Source organism: Medicago truncatula, chromosome 3, assembly GCF_003473485.1.
Source record: "Medicago truncatula cultivar Jemalong A17 chromosome 3, MtrunA17r5.0-ANR, whole genome shotgun sequence".
In the NCBI taxonomy this organism is placed as follows: domain Eukaryota; kingdom Viridiplantae; phylum Streptophyta; class Magnoliopsida; order Fabales; family Fabaceae; genus Medicago; species Medicago truncatula.
Genome location: NC_053044.1, coordinates 23,447,634 through 23,464,774, shown reverse-complemented (window position 1 = coordinate 23,464,774; position 17,141 = coordinate 23,447,634). Strand labels below are relative to the sequence as shown.

Sequence of the window (17,141 nt, the reverse complement as noted above, 5' to 3'; positions counted from 1 at the left end):
ACAAAACTAGTTACTCCCCACAAGATAAAACTCTAAAATTACACAAACCCAAAATATAAATTCAATCATGTCTAACATATTCTCTTTCTTATCCCCCTTCATCCTTCTTCCTTAACCCAAATCTTCTCTCTTTGACTCTCCCCCCTTCCCAATCAGCACGAGATTCCTTCAAATTTTAGCGAAATGACAAAACCTAAATCCCAAGTCCATGAACAACAATTTAAAAGGACATTCAATTCAAATCCCCTAAATGAAGAAGGGGAACAAATTCAATTCTCCAATATTTTAGAACCCATTCTAGCCCTGATGTTCATCGAGTGTACCATTGATCCTCCTTGCTTGATTTATTATCACCATTCTCAAAAAAAATATAATAGACATTAAATAAATATACCCATGAACAAATTCAATTCTCAATTATACCCTTAAATAAATATTTCTTATAATATTGTTATATTGTTGGTGTTATTAAAAAAGATAAATTTTTTGTTTATATTTGTTAAATTATTGTTGTTAATGAAAAATATAAATACGGTTTGTTACATTTGAAAGTCACAAATATCTATAATTATAATTATAATTTTTTTTTTGTCAGGTGGTCTAATGGTTAGAATTCACCTTATAAGGTGAATACGTGAAGTATCCGGGGTTCGAACCCCGGCCCCTGCATATAATAATGCATTGTCCTACCAACTGAGCTATCTCATGCTCACATGACATAATTATAATCTATATCAAAGATTATTGTTGTCATTGTAATTTACATGCAAAATTTATATAAAATATTGTTGATGATCTACACTCGTTAGTGCAATAAAAAGAGTGAAAAAACAGACATGTGTCCGTCTTTTCGCTCGTTATATATTATTTATATATATATATATATATATATATATATATATATATATATCCATTTGTTTTGTTTAAGGGTATATATGGTTTTTTTATTCCCTTAGCTTAACTCAGTTGGTAGAAATATTAGATTTTATATGCAGGGGTCGGAGTTCGAACCTTGGACACTCCACTTCTCCACAATTAAACTGTGTGAGCGTCCCGTGAACATATCTCAGTTGGTAGGACAATGCAGTAAGAGAATAAAAAGATATCTAAAATAATATTTAGAAAATAAAAAAATATTTGTTTTTCTAATCCATAGTGTATGTGCCAGGTACTCAATGGAACCCACCAAATAATCCACGTGTCAATATATAATTGCACTACACTTGAAACACCTGATACACATACTCTACTAAGAGTGGTGTGTGAGCGTGTAACACAGTACACTGTCTTACACTGTACCGCTACCATCTCTTCCTCGTTCTCGTTTCCGTTCCTCTTCTTATTGCGTGCGTTTCAACAAAAAAAAAAAAAAAATTCGAATCTCAATTTTCTCTCAACGCAAACCCTAATTCATCAAATCCAATCTGCACCTCCCAACACTGTAATCTCTTCTTTCCCTTTTCATCAATTATCTAATTTTTTGCATGTTTTTTTTTTTTTAGCGTTTTAGATCAAACCCATATCAGGGATTTTTCTGGGGTCGTTTTCTATTTTTAATAAATTTGGGAAAAGGAAGAAAAAATATAATTTTTCATGGGAAAAATTAGATTTTTAATTTGTTGTGGGAAATTTTAAACCCTAGGATTGTGTTTTTTTTTTTAAAGGATGGAGAGGTTTCTATGAAACTCGTATTAGGGTTTTTTTTTCATTGATTTTAATGCTGCAGTGGGAAGAATTGGATTTTTATTTTGTTATGGGAAATTTAAAACCCATAACATAACTGTTTTTTAAAGGGAAGAGAGGTTTCTATGAAATTCATATTAGTTTTTTTTTTTCTTTCCAAGATGAATTTTTGATTGGTTTGAGAAAGTAAAAAATTATTTAATGTATTTTTTTGAAGTTTAAACCCTAGAATTTTCGGTGTATGGGTTATTAATTAGAAGGGAGTGTTTAATACTTCGGGGTTGTTTTAATGTTGTTTTAGGTTTTAATGTTTTTTTAGGGTAGGTTTTAATGTTTTATGAGAATGTGTTGGTGATAATTGATATGTTCTTGATGTTTATCTGGAATTAGTCTTTTATTTATCATTGATTTGTTTTTTAAACTGTTGCAGGTATTTGTTTTGCAGCCAATGTTCCAACACTGAAAGTGGAAAGAGGTACTTGGTTGCTAGTAATTATTTTCCTTGATAAATTTAAATTCATTGATTTGTGTAATGAATGAATATTTCTGTGATTTCTGCTGAGTTTGTGATCTATGACTATGAGGCCACTAGACATTGTGTCCTCATGCAATTTACCAAGTCTCTGAAGTCTCAGCTACTTGTGTTTGGAAAATCATTCACACGAATTCCAAAGAATCAAAATTGATTATTTTTTTTCCAAAGTACTTGTCTTGATGAACTTTGGTGCTTTGAGTTCGCGGATATGGTTTTCCAATTCCAAACACATGTGGCTTTACCTTTTGTAAACTTTGTATCATAATTACTTTTGGTCTTTGGTTAATCCAAATCCACTCATGGACTAACTTAAGCATACGAAAATTCTTCCAACTTCCTTTTTCATTCACATTACTCAAACTCCAGATCTTACTTTAATGGGAACCATAGTATTTACTAATTAGTGAACTTATTGGCGTTGGTCATAAATCATAGTTTGCATATAGTACATAGTTTTATCATATTTAATTTTTGTTTTTTTTTTATAAACATACTGAGTTGGTTTGTATTTATGCTATGTTTATCCTCTCTCTTGTATTGATTGACCGTTTTTTTTATTCTATTTCCTGCTTAGAGGTTGTCTTTTTTTGTTCTTTTGAAATGTGGGGCCTCTCTTTATTTTCCTATGAGAGTGTCACAATTGTTAACAGCTCTAAGTTCAATGTCATAGTAGAAGTGAGGAAGACTTCATAGTTCATACCCGTATTTATGCAGTAAGGCATGTTGTTTTGTCTTTTGTGCATTGCCATGTACATTATCACAAGCAATCATGTTAATCTGGGAAGCTTCTGTATTATCTGGCAACAAACTAGTACCAATATTATAGTGTTATGCCAACATAAAACTCTGTCAAATCTACTTGATATGTATCAGTTTAGACTTTAGATGCAACATCGTTGTCAGAATAGTGTTATGATCTCAGTATTTTAGGCCAGCAGATTATTCATTGTCTGAGATGCAGACTTCATAGTTTTTCTTATTTCTTCTTCCTTTTTCAAATTAGCTTAAATACATCTGTCCTCTTATTGTAGACAATATTTGAACAGATAAACCAAGATGGAGCAACAAAACCAAAATAATACGCCAGATGGTTCAGGAGATGTGCCTTTGAAGCGCAAACGTGGTCGCCCACGGAAATACCCAAGGCCAGATTCAGTGGAGAGTCCCTATATGCCAACTCCAAGTAAAAAGCAGACTCCTGTTCGTGTTGAACCAGCCCCACCTCCTGGACTTCAAACAGTTAACGGAAATCAACACCTTCAAAGGGTCCAAGTTAGGGAATCAAATGATGTAATGGTGGGCCAGGCTGTTTCCGGTGTAATTGAGGCAGTATTCGATGCCGGATATTTGCTCAGTGTTAGAGTTGGTAATTCTGATACTACTTTGAAGGGATTAGTCTTTAAGTCTGGACATTTTGTTCCTGTTTGCCCCGAGAATGATGTGGCTCCAGGTATTCCAATGATCCAGAGAACTGAGGTTCCCTTCCCTTCAAGACCTAATCAGTTTCAAACGCCTCTCCCAAAGGAAAAGAATGGACAACCCGTGAGTGCTTCTAGAATTGAAACCCTTCCAGTGAATGGTTCACAGTCTGCCCCTCTGGTTCCCAGAGGAGCAGTTAGTTCTAGTAACTTGGCTGCAGCTCCCAGAATGAGCGTTCCTTCGGTAACCGGCCAAATTACCGATCAACTAGCCAGAGGTAATGTGCCTGTTTTGTTCCAACCTAACTTTTCAAACGGGATGCCGGTGTCCACTCCACCATTACAACAAGTTGCCCCAATTTCTGTTGCAAGTGGCGTGATTGTGGGAAAGGAAATCCCGGTAGATGGAAATCAAACACTCACCCCTCCTGCTCAAACTTCTAGCCAGAATCTATTTCCAAGTAGCGTGCAAAGTGAAGGTGTTATTCCTTCAAATTATCAATCTTCTTCTGATGTGCTGAATAAAATCGAGGACAATTCATTACCAGTAGCTAGCATGACTCTCGAGAAAATGGATGTGATGGATACCAAGACTGGAAACACCATGCCTGGCGATAATACAGTGGCGAAGGATCCAAGCCCTATGCAAGTAGACAAAGCCAATGATGTGGGTCAACCTGTTTTGAATCAGCCTCTGCAAGCTGTACAGTTTCATGCTGAGGAAAACTCTGCTTCTGCTCCCAAAGTTTCTGACTGCACTGAAACTGGCAAAATGACTGAGCTTTTGCAGGTACAACAAGAAACAGGATCCCCTGCGGTCGGGATTTTCTAGCATTCACGAAGTAGACATTGGTAGTTGTCCGATCTTGGTCACGTCAACAAAAAAAAAAAAAACGCATATTTTTATTTTATAGTTTAAAATACCGAGTGTAAACGTAGACCGTCCGATTGAACGATGACCGACTGCTTGAATGTGTGAACATTCTGACTGCAGGGGACCGTGATCCGTTTCCTATGATTAGACCTTTATGTGTTTAAACTCGTTTCTCAATTATAAGCAAAAATACCTAGATTCATGCTAATCAAGAATTTTTGTTAAATACAATTAATTTTCTATTGATATGTTGTAATGTGACAAGGCTTTGCAGAATAACAAAACAGAAAACCAGGAATCCAAAGCAGCAGAGGCAGGATCTGGAGACAAGTTGGATGATATAAGGAGTTTTGGAACCGGACTTCAAGATGCTGGAACTGTTAATTCAACAAATCCTTTCTGATTATTGAATGCTTAATTTATAATTTCTTTGAATTATTGTTATTAGTGGCTATTGTGCCAGCAGGATTATTATCATAATCATAAAATAGTAGTATTAGTTATTGGCAAAGTGAAATATTTAGAGTTTTCAAGTATATAGTTTTTTAGGATCTTTAAATAATTTAAACCTGCAAGCCTTATTGGGTTTTGTGGATTTCACATTGAAGTTGGATGTTAAATACTTCTTAAGTCAGTTTATGCGGTGTGTGCTGATTCTAATTTACAATGTTTCCTATATTACCTTTTATTTTTTTTTGCTCTTATACATCACTGTATATTTTGTTACCTGAGGTGCATAGATTAGAGAATTCCAATTATGTGGAGCTTCATTTCAACTGTTATTGAAAATAACTTGTAGCAGTTTATCTCCAACTTAGGATCTGTATATTTTCTTATATGGATGGTGAAAAATCACGATGGTTTGAAATGACGTTGTGTATGGTGACGTTTATTTAAGATGAGCCATTTATATTGGTCACGTGTAATCATTATTAAAGTTGGTTGGTCGTGTGTAACCATAATTTAATTTTTGAGGGAATGTGTAACAATAATTAAAATCGGTTTGATGTAAATATATAATCACTATTTCACTATTATCGTTTCGTTCGTCTCTGCAGTTTTCAGTTGCATGTGTTAGTAGGTAAAATTAAAAAAAAAAACTTGTTTTGGTCCTTCTGAACAGTTGTATGGGGTCATATTGGCTCCATTGTAACCCTAATTGTGGTAAACATGGTTTATCTCTGATGTCAACTGGTCTGAAAAATTTCATCCCAATCTCAGCATACTCCCTCGTCGATCTCTATATCACCATATGAAGCATCATTGCCATCTCCTCCACCCCCCTCAATTCACCCTTAACCTAGATTAACCAAAATCCAACTCAATTCATATGAAAAAATAACAAGGTTATATTATTGGTTACTTTCATCTCATCCGTATGTGATTTACGTTAAGACACAACTTTCCTTCCCTATATATCAGTTTTCTTTCTTAAATGGCGAACATGTTATTGGTATTCTACTGGGAGTGAGGACCGAACTCTCAACCTCCTTATTACTCCGCTCCTTAACTCTAAAAGTGAAGAGTATCAATCAACCTTTGTTTTGGTGGTGGAGGCATAGCAAGCGTGCATCTAAAGAAAAGCTACAACTAGTAGCTTCTTTATTTTTCACACCATTACTTTCAACATGCGGCATACAAATGTAAAACCAAACATTGCATTTGGTGATTAATTTCTGCTAGAGAATTCAATTGGCCACCATTGTCCTCAATCTTACTAGCGTCCTATGTGTTTAATGTTGGTCCAAGGCCTATAAAGCTTACTAAAGCATTAGGACAATTAATCTCGACAAACATACTTCTCTTTTGTCTATGATTTCATGAAAGCCAACTTCAGAAGAGCTACCACTCCCGTTGAGGTTTATCCATCCAAACCAAACAGGTGAAAAATATCGTTTTGTCCAAATTTATCCATCTGGACACGAGAAACAACGGAGGGAGTAAAAGTAGCTCTCAATGCAAAAAAAAGGTATGCAAATAGCTACCATAAACAAAAATTTCATTATATAAGGTCCAAAATAAACATTGAAATTTGAATGTCACACCAATTTTCCATCTCTTTAATTAGTCTGGAGTTTATATCCAACCCATTCAAGTGCAATTGCCAAACGTACAATATCAATCCTAAAAGAAAAAATCTTTCTTCAATTCCCAAGACAAGAATTGAACCTTAGTACCTTATCTTCACATGAGGACTCGCAAAAAATTTCTTCTAAAATAATATAACCCTAAAATTTCTATGGAGAGCCAGCACAAAGCTACTATACACTTCTCACAGGAAGGAAATAAATGATATGAAACAAAACAAAATTTTGATATCAATTAAAAAATGGAAATAGAGACTGATCTTTAACTCGGAGAAAGCGATAAAACAGAAGAATTTGAACGAACGTTTCATGAAAACTTAGTGCCATAGAAACCATTTGGTCCTGGGACTGAAATAGCTCTAGGAGCCGAAAAGCCAGGTTGCAAAATTGGAATGTGGCTTTGAACTTCATAGGGTTGTTGTTGCAAGCTTGTTATGACAGATGGGGGGATAACAACTGGTATTGCTTGACCATGTGTTCCTCCTGTTTTTGAAAAAATGGAACAATTAGCCAAAAAGATATGCAGATTCATATTCTTATTCAATTTGGATGTCAAAATTACTGGAGTCCCAAGATTCAATTATGTTTCATATCAAAAGGGAAAATGCTAGAGTGTTTTTATGACATTTCTGTTTGAAATAGCTTATTTTGAGAAAATAATCACTTTCTTTTGGCAGCTTCTTGAGAGAGCTTTTGAAAAGAAAAACAAATGCAATAAAAAGATACTCATTATGTTGTTACCTTGATGCTTTTGAAATTGTACGTGATTCAACGGGGGACGAGTTGAGAATGGAGCCGTTACACCATGAACCATATCCTTCAATCACAAGTAGAAAGAGTTAGCTATGATGGTCAAAAATATATGGTTGACCATGGAAATATGAAATATAAAAAAGTTGGCAAAACTCTTGATTCAGTTAGCAAATATAGATAGATTGATGTATTTTCACAGAAGTCACGTTCCCTTTATAAGGATCCATAGGATACTACAACTATCGTTATCTGTTTGAGAATATTATTATTATTATTATTATTATTATCATTCCTTGTACAGTTTTTGGGACACAGATTTACACAGGTGAAATACAACCGTAAGGAAATTAGTAAAAGAGATTGGTTGATATTATGTAAATTCAATTCAGAAATAACAATCAGTAGAAGTTATCTTTCTACTTGGTATCATAGGTCTTTCGATTTGGGAGACTCTGTTTCCGCATCAAAACCCCCTAGTCGCTTTATTGCATCCATGTAGCAGCTGCCTTTCTTGCTGCTGCCCTATTATTAAAGCTTGTTTCTACCTTACGTTTATTCCTTGGGCCACCGAGAAAGGCCATGCTATGAGTAAATCAACGGAAACCACCATAGACAGCCCAGCATAACCCCAAAAGCCCACCACCCAGAATACCTTTCACATGCCCTTGCATGCTGGTGAAATTAGCTGCAAGAGAACTCACACACCTTGCTTCTAGCCACCATTTGGGATACCATTTATTTCACTTTGCTTGACTCAGTGTCATCTACTCATATTGGTAACCATGACCAACTGACACCAGGCTGCCAGTGGTACTTTTTATACAGCTGCTATTTGCTAACTTTGACCCTAAAACCCCAGCTTTTTGTGAACTGCTTTTGATATTTCTGTCTGATGTTATTCCTTATTCAGGTACTGCTATGTACGGAATCCTGGCCCTCAACAAGATTGAGTTAAAACATTTGCATACCCTTATTGTCTCTCTTAGCAGCCTTTAACCAAAAAGAGCCTTTGTTTTCAATCCTTTATGCCTCTGGACTGTTTCCAAGGATTCTTGATTAGAGCATATTTCACTCATTACTCATACGTCGGCTGCTAACCATGGAAATTTAAAAGTTTGACCACCTCTTATCGTGAATAATGTGCTATATGTTCCTAAACTTCAAATAACCTCATTTCCACTCACAAACTCAGTTGAAGACTTGAACTGTGCAGTAAACCTTTTCAAATTCTCATTGGGCTAAGGAACTGAGAAAATTGTACATTTCTAGACCAAGGATGATGAATGTGATCCTAACCAAAAGATAGTCATTCCCTTCCATCAGTCGAACCTCTAAGAGTCTTGCTATTCAAATTTGGCTTTCAACGCAAGCATTTTAGACCCTTGCTTCTTTATGTAAAGTCTACGTTTTCGTCTTCATTTTCATCAGTGTCAGTTAAGTACTTTACTTTGTGCTGTCCCGAGTTTGTAAAGTATTGTTGTGTAACATTGTCTCTAACATTCTGTCTCTCCAAAGTGGCTGATTTGTTCCCTTATTTTACAGTTTTATTTTATTTTATGGGTCGGTGTTCTTTTTGAACTCACTCTACTAGCTAACGAATGATCTACTTCTCTGCTATTTCTTTTTTATTCTTCTTTTAGCTTCAAGATTCCTAGTTACCCCAATTCTTGCTCCCCTTCTTTTTTTATTAGTTTCTGCCCTATGCTCCATTGGTTCTTGGCTCTAGACTTGAGCCCAAACTGGAATATCTGAATCAAATATTGGCCGGAACCCTTTCAGCACCGCCATCTAAAAAATCCACCATGTTGCACCCTGGTTGCTTTCTTTGAGGGAAATCCACCAAATTGAGAGAGCTTCATCCCCTCCTATGAAGCCCACACACTCCAAAGTGGAAAAAGTATCGGTATTGGATATGTACCAGACATTGATACTCCTGGGATCCTGGGATACATGTCCCAGAAGTACTCAACTTGTTTTTATTTCATTTGAAAGTTATGTTGAATGATAAGTTTGAGATACAACGTGGACCTAACATGACATAGCAAGACACTTCTTTGTTGGTGTGTCTTGTTGGGGTGGATATAAACAGAATAGACACGACATAGTGAAGCATTATGTTTTTTAAGCTCTATTATTTCACATGTTTTTATAGACTAAAATACATGTTTTTGAACATTGAGTTTTTAGATTTCGAAAGAAAAAGAAACCATCTCTCCCGTTAACAAAGAGAATTCCCAAAACCCCTTTCCTCTTCTTCGTCACAACAGCTCCTGTGACGACGGCGTTAAAATATATATTTTAAGGCAAAGCTTTAATTTTTGTTACTATCACAAGTATACTTTTTGCAAATCGTGATCACTATAGTTATTATATATTAACTAAGTTTTGTATCTACGTAAGTTTTTTTTATAAGATTTTGGTAACATATCTACGTTGTGTTGTATCTTGAATTTAAGAAACATCTCGTATCCATGTTGTATTGTATCCGGTACTTTACGGGTCACAAACAATGCTCTGTATATATCAGCCACAAACAAGTTTATTGTCACTCAAATGTAAGAATCATAGGAATTGGTTCAAATAGGGACCGTAGAGAACGTATTTTTATTAAATGTACAAAAAGTTTGTTTGGATATTTGAGAGATCGAAGACTCTCTCTAGTCAAAATTCTAATTCTCACAATATGACTACCATCCCTCTCAACCCCATTTTCAAATATAGGTTACATGGCCTTATCCATTTCTTCCATCTACCTTAGCCTTAATAACTGACTAATTAACTAGCTAACTACCAAGTCTCTTAACCAACATACTATTGAACACATCACAGTCATGTATCAAAGAAAGAAGAACTTGTCCAACAGTCAACCCAATCATTAGCACTCAGTAAGTATTGAAGGTATTAATTCTTCTACTTAGATATGCCTTTCAACGTTCAATAACAACATTCCTAACAAGGCCTCTTCATTTTCCAAAGGAACTATGATCTTACCATTCTTATGGGAAATAGGAATTTGGGTTGTAAGGATACCATTGTACCCATCAATGACCAGGATTGGAAATTATGAACAAATTCCTTCGGTTGACAAAGCTCAATATCAAAGGTTAGTGGGAAAATCTATATATTGTGATGTGCTCATCATACTAGACCTTCCGAAGCTTATGCAATTGGTATAATTAGCCAAATCATGTATGACTTGAGAGTGAGACATTTACAAGCACAATGTGACTTTTACAAATTTTGAAGTCTACACCTGATAGAGGACTACTATTTAAAAAAAAAGGAAAGGAGATTCATGTAAGGAAGTTTATACATATGTTGACTATACAAGATCAGTCACAGATGGGAATCAACTTCTAGTTATTGTATGTTCATGGGTGGAAACTTAGTTGCATGGAGGAGTAAGAAACATAATGTAGTTGGTTGGCAAGTGAAGCAGAAAAGTTGAATTTTGAGCCATGAGATAGGGAATTTGTGAATTACTATGGCTAAACATTGTGTTGGACGATTTAAAAGTTGTATATGAAACTCCCATGAAGCCTAGTGTTTGACAACAAATCAGCCATCGGCATTGCACATAATCCAGTCCAGCATGACAAGATAAAGTGTATGGATAAACAAAAACTTCATCAAAGAGAAACTAGGCAAGGGTTTGATCACTACAACTTATGTTCCCTCAGGGCATCAAAATTTTCTTTTCATGTTTTTAAATGACAAATGTTGAATTGTAAGTATTATGTTGTGGGTGAGAATAGAACCCTCAACCTTCTCATCACTCCACTCTATATCTCCCTTAATATATATCAGTCTATATTTTGCAAATACATTTGCACATGAAATTCAAGTCAATAGTATTCAGTAAAAATTCTCTTAAAACTTTATCCACCGAAAATTCCTTAATATTTTTTAAAGCCTTCTATAGATTTAATTTTGTCTAGTTTTGGCTTAACTTTGGTAAAGAAAAAATGAAAAACTCCTTAGGTGAAAAGGGTTATAGACATGCTATCTTACGTGGGAAACTTGCTGAACATAGACTAACTGGGTGGATCGTCCAACCATAACCTGCACTCAGAAAGAAAGACATTATCTCGTGGGAACGTGTGATTCCTCCTAAACAAATTAATCGTCTTTAAAGAAGAAATCTAAAATTAGACTGAAGGCGCGTTATATCTTTCTGTACTTACCGCAGGAGAGCTTGTTGTTTGCAAATAAGCAGGTTCAGATAAAACAGGAGTGTAATGTGCAGCATACTGGAGAGGTTGTGTCCTTGTCAGTTGGCCAACAATCTGTCGCCAAATAATCCAAAAATGATAATAATAAGTGCCTAAGAAGTGTATACTTTTTTACAGCACCTACTAACCAAAGAGACATGATCATGCAAGCATTGGTGCACACGAGACAGAATATCAACAAATTTGTTAATACTTACAGGTTGTGTAAATTGAGAACCACTGCCAGGATTTCCAACCGTCAAATTACCATACTGTGAAGCCTTAACTGGCACAGAAGGTCGAGAAGCAAAGTTATTGAATCCAGCTTCTTGTTGAATAGTTGCAACAGGTAATGGAGGAGAACTATTTGGCAAGTAAACCATGTTTGCAGGTGGAGAGCTATTTGGCAGGTAAACCATGTTTGCAGGTGGAGAGCTATTTGGCACGTAAACCATGTTTGCAGTTGTTGGCACGGTTGAAGTTGCTGAATTAGGATGGACAAAAGACGGGGAGAAAATTTTGGCAGCTGGGTTGAGCTTAAATTCCTAAAGAAAGTCACAATGAGAAAAGTTAAAAGTAAATCAACAAGAACAAAACTAAAAAGAAAACATTATCTCAAAATTAGCACTAGCTATCTATCGCGCTGTTGCATAAATCAAAAAACTAAAATCTATGAAAATTTAGATCAATATTCTAAGTTTATAGTCGATGGATGACGTATCTAGGGAGCAATGAGTTTTAGATAAAAGGACAGAAAAATAATAAAAGCTTGAATACCATTGATGATAATTTAATAGTAACTTGATACAAAAGACTACATATTATCCCTATTTATAGGGATACAAGACTCGTAATCTTAAATAAATAAGGAAATTTGAAAACAAATCATAAAAATGTTGAGCTAAACTAAGCTACTCTAAAATTATAAACTGATCTTACAAGATAAACTAAGATACTAAACTATAATATAAAGATATTATAGATATTTTCTAATTTCTAATATTCTAACAAGATAAAAATCTTATAGACCGCCAATTCAAAATGTTAAGCGATACTATAGCTAACTGAGTATTAGGAAGATGAACATTAGCACAAGTATCCAAAATGACTCTCAGTTAAAAAAGATGTGTCGTATAGGGACAAAAATGCATCTGATATGCTTTGCTATGATAAAAAAAACCTTCCACCTACATCATTTTTATCAGGACTGTTTAGCCAGCAGCTGTTGATGGAAGTTAAATGGATTTATTTACCTTGGCATTTCTGGTACAATCTGTACCCCTTGGAGCAGATTTTTCAATGAATTTTGCTGGAGAATTATGTGATACCTCATTGAGATCTTCACTTAGGGTGGAATGTGTAGAAGTAGAATCCGGTGAAGTAGACCTTTCACTACCCTGATCATTGGCTTTATCAGCTTCAACACGGCCAAGACATGCATCAACTACAATGTGAGTACATGAGAATTGAATAAGGGAACATAGAATTATAAAAGAAATGTTCGAATCTTGTGCTAGGAAGAGAGAATTCAATTATTACGAGGTGAGAGATCAGAGGCAATAGCAAGGTTTGAGAGGAACATATGTCAGTTAACTAGAAAAAATAGAGGCATTAATGTAAAAATGTTGGAAGAAAACAACGTTTTTTTCTTTTTCTTTTTCTGTATATACTTTGCAAAAGGGTATATCCTGAAGGTGTAAAAAGATCCAAAACAACATGCCTTACACACATTTTTCAACATACAAAACTTGTTAAAGAAGTGTACAAACTAACAAATGTCCAAAATCGTTAGAAGTTATGCCATTTCAATCAATAGTGTCTACAAATCATTTTACATGAAACAGAGATCAGGGAAATCCAACTCACTTTCATGGCCGGAATGAAGGCTTTGAATCTTTTCATCCTGTGGAAAATCGCAGCTTTAGAATTAAAAAAGAAAATCAAACCGCCAAAAGTCTAGCTACGAATATGCCAAAGTGCCAACATACTTTGTTTTTGTTAAATTCAAACTTCTGCTTGCAGTCATCAGGTTTCCCGTTGGAGTTTTTATCTCCAGCTTGTCTGTCAATAAAAAGTTGGCAGGAACCCAAGGAAAAAAAAATAATGTCATGAATCTGTGTATTCGAAAAGAAAAAACATCGAGTAAGTGCTAATTGTTTGTTATGATAGCCACTAAGGATTCTTATATTAAAGTTTTAACAAATTAAAATTGTACAGTAGAGCACTATTTTATCTACATGCTTAAAATTGTATAGTAGTGCACTATTTTATCTACATGCTTAAAAACTGTGCTCCAAAAAGGAAATAATCCAAAGAGTTGACATCAAATCATATCTATTACAAATGAATCAATGTAAGAAGTCCACCACACTTGATATTTGTTTTATGGAAATTAGAATTATTTAGTGAAATAGTTCCCTTCACTTTTGAATTTGATGGTTCATCTCCTTAAATTTGCTATCAGTAGGAGGAGAGGGTAAGGGGCATGGTAAGGATGAAGATGGACTCAAATGGTATTTAACCATGCTTAGTGAAATGAAAAATGAAATAACATTTTACAAAAATCTATATCTAATAATTTCAACATAAGGCTGGATAATTATTTTAATTTATCCTAAAATGATTGGTGGTAAATGTAACTTTGAGTAATTTTCAGTGTAATCAATTGGAGATCACAGAAAAAAGCTGGTTTCTTCCAAATCTGCTATGCAACACTCCTATAGTGTTGTGGTAGCTTCTATTTTACAATATTTTGTACTAAATAGCGTATTGCGATGCAATAGCGGTTTGTTCGAATACCACTATGAAATAGCGCTCTAACGCAGCCAGAGCTGCTATTTAACAAAACTGGCAACTGTAATTCTAAGGATTAAATGTTTAAGCTAGAGCTATTGGTGGTAGCAGTAAGTTACTTAAGCCAATCTTTACTGCGTAACAAAATGCAGGATTAAACAAAAAAAAAAAAAAAAAATCACATGATATCGTGTGGGACACAACCAAGCCACTTGATATTCCAATTCGTTATGTAACAGTGTCCTACATTATTTTTTATTTTTCTCTTCTGTGAATCCATGAGGTGTAGTTCAGTAGTAAGAGTTTGACTTGTAACCAGCAATGACTAAATCGAAATACATAAAATGAGTTAATTTCAATTGTGAATAGATAAAGGCTTCAGAATATTTCATAGTGAAGGGCTTACTTGAGGTATATGAGTTACTTCAGACAAGAACCAAAGGAGAAATAGTTAACTGATGTATGACAAAGATTATACATATTTTTCTGGCTTAATACGATAGAAATAGTTGTGAGAACGTTTTGAATGTATTAACTTGAATTGCTACTTACTAATATCAAAATCTTGATTCTTCGTGTATTAGAAAAAGGAAGAAAAGCACCTATACTTGATAAAAAACACTATTAACTAAGGTCCAACATTCTGGAAGAGATAAAAAGTTTTGCACAAATGTTTACTTGAAAATTGCATGCTGGGGTAGGTGCTTAATTGGATTTCTTTGTATGAGAAAATCACATCGAAAGCTAGAAACACAATTGGCAAGTAGTGAAGATACTGTCAAATTCAATGTTTCTTAGGTTGTTGGTTATGAAACATAGTAACAAATTAACTTTGCTATGCATAACACACATCTCCATCCATTTGAATGAATTTGATAGACAATACCTCGATTGATTAACCTGTTCTGCATCTATCGAACGACTCTCAGCAGAACAAACCTCGTGCGTAACTGCTTCTTCATAATCACCAGTTATATTTCCACCAACACCATCCGCAGGAAGCGTTATTCCCTACACACAAGGTCACATGTACCTTAACCTTAAGAACACAATTATACTCTAAAATGATATGTATGCATCAAAGATACATTGCATGACACAAAATTACAAATGTCTTACCTTAGCAACAACTTGCACAAGATCATCTGATAGAACCACTAGTGTATCTACCAAAGTCTCGTTTCCAACATTACTGTGGCCCCTTCCCTTCTTGGTCATCCTTGCTTGCTTCAAAACAACCCCTAGACATGCAACAAAGTAAGGGAACACTCATGAGTTTCTTTAACAGACAAAAATAAAATTCAAGTGTGGGATTTCATACCAAACAAAAATTAAAAAGGTTAACAATCTGGGCCTGCTTTGCCTATTACTAATGCTATTCTCATTCCCAACAGTCAAAGAAGTTTCTGGTGGAAACAAGTACCTATGATGCATAGGTACAGGTAGGGTACTCGGTATGGGCACCGATACGAAAAACGGCAATTTTTAGTGAATTACTACCATTGTTGTTGTAAAACTATGCTGGAAAAAAAAATCAACTACCATAAATTTTTTTGTATAATATTGTTCGTATCTTAACCATGTATTTAACCACACTTCCATTATGATGCTTCAGAGATTTACTTTTTTTTGTCCACCGCCTCCACTATTTTCATCAAAAGCAAGTGATAGAATTTAAATACAATAAAAAATCAAAATAATTTCTGCTAATTCTCCAATGTCTGTATGTTTTTGCTATATTAACTACCAGGAATTAATTAAGTAAATGGATATGGTTCGGTATGTACTGTACGAGTATTGAATGCGTACTCGTTACTCATATTGTACGCGTACTCGGTACGAGTACTGTACGCATACTCGGTACAGGTACTTCACAATTTTAGGAGTACCCATGTTACAGAGACAAGTACATTACTTGACTATCAGATCCAATAATATACCATATGACACAATCTCAGACATAGACACTGGTAATTAATAACTTTAGAAAATGAAAGTGATTTAGTGTAACTACATGTGTCAGTGTCATGTGCCACAGACCACACACGTCTTCAATCTGAAGTGCCGGTGCAACGTAGAGTATAACACATACAACCAGTAATTTAGCTCCTATGAATTTTATGATTGAATTGCTTATTCAATCCCTAAGATTTTCCTAGATAACAAGAGTCACACAAAATGAATGAACCAAAAAACTATCAACTCCATTAGGATCTACAATTCACGTTTCATCAACTCCATTGGTGTGAACAATAAGAACAAAAAACACCACCCCAGATGAAAATTACACACAATTATTCAACTAACGTAATACTAATCATTAGAATTATCCAAAAAAATGATTTTTTTTTCACAACCCAATTGAGCTATTGAGTAAATCAATACAGTAAACAATTTTCCAATAAAAAAAAAGTGAAGAAATGAATAAAAAAGAAAGTATACCGAAATTTGATTCAGTAGAAGCAGTGAAGAAGATTCCAGAATAAACAGAACCATCTTTAACATGAACATCAACAGGTAAACCAATGATACTCATAGTGATTGCAAGCATTGCTTCACTCAATGATTTATTACAATTTGAAGAAATGGTGTGATCCTCTTTCAACAAGTTCTTTTTTCTGTAACCCATCTCAAAATTGATGATTGATTGAATGAAGAGATCTGAAAGATGCAGAAACGAGAATGGTTATGTTGGTATTGTTATTATTCTTGATCTTGGGTTGTGTTCTTTCTCCAACCTAAATTACAAGAAGGATTCATTATTAATTAATTAATTAATTAATTATT

The 17,141-nt window shown here is 34.6% G+C and overlaps 2 protein-coding genes across 6 annotated transcripts; one reads left to right on the top strand and one right to left on the bottom strand.

The window, feature by feature from the left end:
- Positions 1-1,245: 1,245 nt before the first annotated feature.
- On the top strand, positions 1,246-5,198 carry LOC11428253 (uncharacterized). Of its 3 annotated transcripts, none has more exons than XM_024779589.2 (4): positions 1,246-1,441; positions 2,114-2,158; positions 3,250-4,426; positions 4,785-5,198. In XM_024779589.2, the coding sequence occupies exons 3-4, from the start codon at positions 3,275-3,277 to the stop codon at positions 4,911-4,913; spliced, it is 1,281 nt and encodes a 426-aa protein (XP_024635357.1). In that variant the 5' UTR covers positions 1,246-1,441; positions 2,114-2,158; positions 3,250-3,274; the 3' UTR covers positions 4,914-5,198. The 3 variants fall into 3 exon arrangements, with proteins under 3 accessions (XP_024635357.1, XP_024635356.1, XP_003600062.1); XM_024779588.2 differs by having other exon boundaries at positions 3,265-4,426; positions 4,776-5,186; XM_003600014.4 differs by having other exon boundaries at positions 4,776-5,186.
- A 1,294-nt stretch (positions 5,199-6,492) lies between these two features.
- On the bottom strand, positions 6,493-17,093 carry LOC11437984 (uncharacterized). Of its 3 annotated transcripts, XM_039832496.1 has the most exons (12): positions 16,797-17,049; positions 15,474-15,595; positions 15,241-15,365; positions 13,550-13,622; positions 13,428-13,464; positions 12,815-13,005; positions 11,919-12,106; positions 11,780-11,810; positions 11,535-11,636; positions 11,362-11,412; positions 7,339-7,414; positions 6,493-7,080 (listed from the first exon to the last, which is right to left on the bottom strand). In XM_039832496.1, the coding sequence occupies exons 1-12, from the start codon at positions 16,981-16,983 to the stop codon at positions 6,905-6,907; spliced, it is 1,359 nt and encodes a 452-aa protein (XP_039688430.1). In that variant the 5' UTR covers positions 16,984-17,049; the 3' UTR covers positions 6,493-6,904. The 3 variants fall into 3 exon arrangements, with proteins under 3 accessions (XP_039688430.1, XP_003600059.1, XP_003600061.1); XM_003600011.4 differs by having other exon boundaries at positions 11,780-12,106; positions 16,797-17,093; XM_003600013.3 differs by having other exon boundaries at positions 11,780-12,106; positions 12,815-12,978.
- Positions 17,094-17,141: the final 48 nt, after the last annotated feature.

Bases quoted from the DNA above. Each gene is read 5' to 3' on its own strand.
- LOC11428253 (XM_024779588.2), top strand. From the start codon at position 3,275: ATGGAGCAACAAAACCAAAATAATACGCCAGATGGTTCAGGAGATGTG. The intron at 4,427-4,775 runs GTACAACAAGAA...TAATGTGACAAG, and splicing joins AAATGACTGAGCTTTTGCAG to GCTTTGCAGAATAACAAAAC.
- LOC11437984 (XM_003600011.4), bottom strand. From the start codon at position 16,983: ATGGGTTACAGAAAAAAGAACTTGTTGAAAGAGGATCACACCATTTCT. The intron at 15,366-15,473 runs GTAAGACATTTG...CCTTGTGTGTAG, and splicing joins TTGTGCAAGTTGTTGCTAAG to GGAATAACGCTTCCTGCGGA. The intron at 13,006-13,427 runs GTGAGTTGGATT...CTCACATTGTAG, and splicing joins CCTTCATTCCGGCCATGAAA to TTGATGCATGTCTTGGCCGT.